At 24.3% G+C, this 2,431-nt stretch overlaps 1 protein-coding gene across 1 annotated transcript; it reads right to left on the bottom strand.

Moving 5' to 3' along the window:
- Positions 1–436: 436 nt before the first annotated feature.
- On the bottom strand, positions 437–694 carry OCT59_007351 (uncharacterized protein; the record flags this gene model as incomplete). The annotated part of the gene is made up of 1 exon (XM_066148113.1): positions 437–694. One exon carries the CDS (start codon positions 692–694, stop codon positions 437–439), a length of 258 nt encoding a protein of 85 aa, XP_065998645.1.
- Positions 695–2,431: the final 1,737 nt, after the last annotated feature.

Below are 2,431 nucleotides of genomic sequence, written 5' to 3'. Positions count from 1 at the left end.
TTTTCATTTTTTTTTGTTTTGTTCCTTGGTTCTTTTCGTTCTAACTAAGTCTTCTTTCCTCTTAGGTCCTGGTTCTTTCTTCAGCTACTTCGGCTCTTTGGCATTTCGGTTTAGGTGGGCTCTTTTTTTCATTTTTTTTTGTTTTGTTCCTTGGTTCTTTTCGTTCTAACTAAGTCTTCTTTCCTCTTAGGTCCTGGTTCTTTCTTCGGCTACTTCGGCTCTTTGGCATTTCGGTTTAGGTGGGCTCATTTTTTCATTTTTTTTTATTTTGTTCCTTGGTTCTTTTCGTTTTAACTAAGTCTTCTTTCCTCTTGGGTCCTGGTTCTTTCTTCGGCTACTTCGGCTCTTTGGCATTTCGGTTTAGGTGGGCTCTTTTTTTTGTTTTTTTTTGTTTTGTTCCTTTGTTCTTTTCGTTCTAACTAAGTCTTCTTTCCTTTTAAGTCCTGGTTCTTTCTTCGGCTACTTTGGCGCTTTGGCATTTCGGTTTAGGTGGGTTCTTTTCTTTTTTTTTGTTTTCTTTTTCGTTTTCTAAATTCATTTCTAACTTCTTTTTCTTTTCTTCTTTCTTTTTGTTTATTTCTTTTCCTTCTTTCTTTTTGTTTATTTCTTTTCCTTCTTTCTTTTTGTGTATTTCTTTTCCTTCTTTCTTTTTGTTTATTTCTTTCTTTTTGTTCCTTTGGTTCTCTTTTTTCATTTTTTCACTGCGCTTTTTTTTCTTTTTTTTTTCTTCAATACCTAAAGAAAAAGAGAAAGGAAATGATATGAAAAAAAAAATTATATGAAAAAAAAATTATTAAAAAAAAAGTTCTCTCTTTTTCGTGCGCTTTTTTTTTCTTCAATACCAAAGAAAAAGGAGAAAGAAAAAATAAAAACTAAACGCGTAATTATTTTTGACGCGTTATTATATATATAAATATCAAGATCGCACGATGTGGTCACACAATTGTAAATGGTTATTTATGTGGGTAGTCTAAACATAACGCCCACGTGATTGCAGTGTTTTTAAATATATAGATTATATATTTAATGTTTATATTATTGGATATTGCTAAATATCACCAGCACAATTTTGAAAAGTGCGATAATTTGAACTTAATTTAAACTCTAAAAATATTATTTCATAATTTAGTAATCTGATTTTAAGATTTTTATTTTAATTAATAGCTCTTGTTATTTTAATTAAAATAAAAAAATCTTTAAAATCTAAAAATTATTTACAGAAAATATTTTTATTCTTTAGAATTAATTAAAGTTATATTATGTCATGAATCAATTTGTATGACATTTATATATTTTAAAAAATTTTGAAAGAAAATATACTATATTAAAAAATGTCATATATTATTTAACATTAAAAAATATTTGAAAACAAGGAGTTATAAATCACACTACTAGTACTTAATACCATAATATATGTTTTCATAAAAACTATATATAGCTTAAATTAAAGAAGTCACTCTAATTAAAATTGTTTAATACCTCTCGAAATGTAAAACAGCGTTTATTTAAGACTTTTTTTTTTATATCACAAATATTGCAAAATAAAAAAAAATTGAAAAACTAAGAAAATATATGTAAAGTATATAATATAACATTAAATATTACAATATGGATTATAATATTTTATTAATAGAAACATCTTAATTAAACTATTAATAATATATCCCTTAAACTGTTTTGCGGAAATCCGAATTTGCGCAATTTCTAAATTAGAATAAATGACGCTATAAAAAATTCTTTAATTTTGGCCAGATCGTCACATAATTTTGCAGCCAAATTGATCTACATTCTGGCCATAAATTGTATAAGTTAGATATACAGTTGATCATTAAAATTGGATTAGAAATTAACCCGCAAAAATAGTATCGGAATTTTTATATTATAAAATTTAAACTTTTCTTACCATATTTTTTCTCTATTTGAATATTTATTATAACTTTTTATTTTTATTATAAAAATTTTGCATTATAATAAACAAAATAGAGATAAAAAAAAATCAATTATTATGAATATATAATTAAAATGCATAATAAAATTTTCATTAAGGTTCTATATAAAGTCAAAATCCTACTTTTAAATATCAAAAATCATATTAACAAAAGTCGTTTCTCATACCAAATTCTACATATTTTATTAAGCTTTTATATAGCTACAATTAATTATCAATGAAATCGTCGAAGTTAAGTGCAAAGTTTTTTAAAATTTTGTGATTATCTTAAAATACAACTTTTGACCAATGGGTAATTTTCGATTTTCTAATATATAATTAATAAATGATAATAATTGCTGCACAATATATAATTTAAACTATCTTGGAAAAAAATTTTATTAAAATTGCTTTATTTTTCATAAAATTAGATGAGAGCTGAAATTTGGTAAAATTGCGGGCAAATTTGCCTGCAATTGCTTACAGTTTAAGGGATAATAAAAA

The sequence above is a fragment of the Rhizophagus irregularis genome, chromosome 15 (assembly GCF_026210795.1).
Source record: "Rhizophagus irregularis chromosome 15, complete sequence".
Classification (NCBI taxonomy): Eukaryota; Fungi; Glomeromycota; class Glomeromycetes; order Glomerales; family Glomeraceae; genus Rhizophagus; species Rhizophagus irregularis.
Note: the sequence above shows the minus strand (reverse complement) of the source record. Positions and strands in the feature narration are given on the sequence as shown.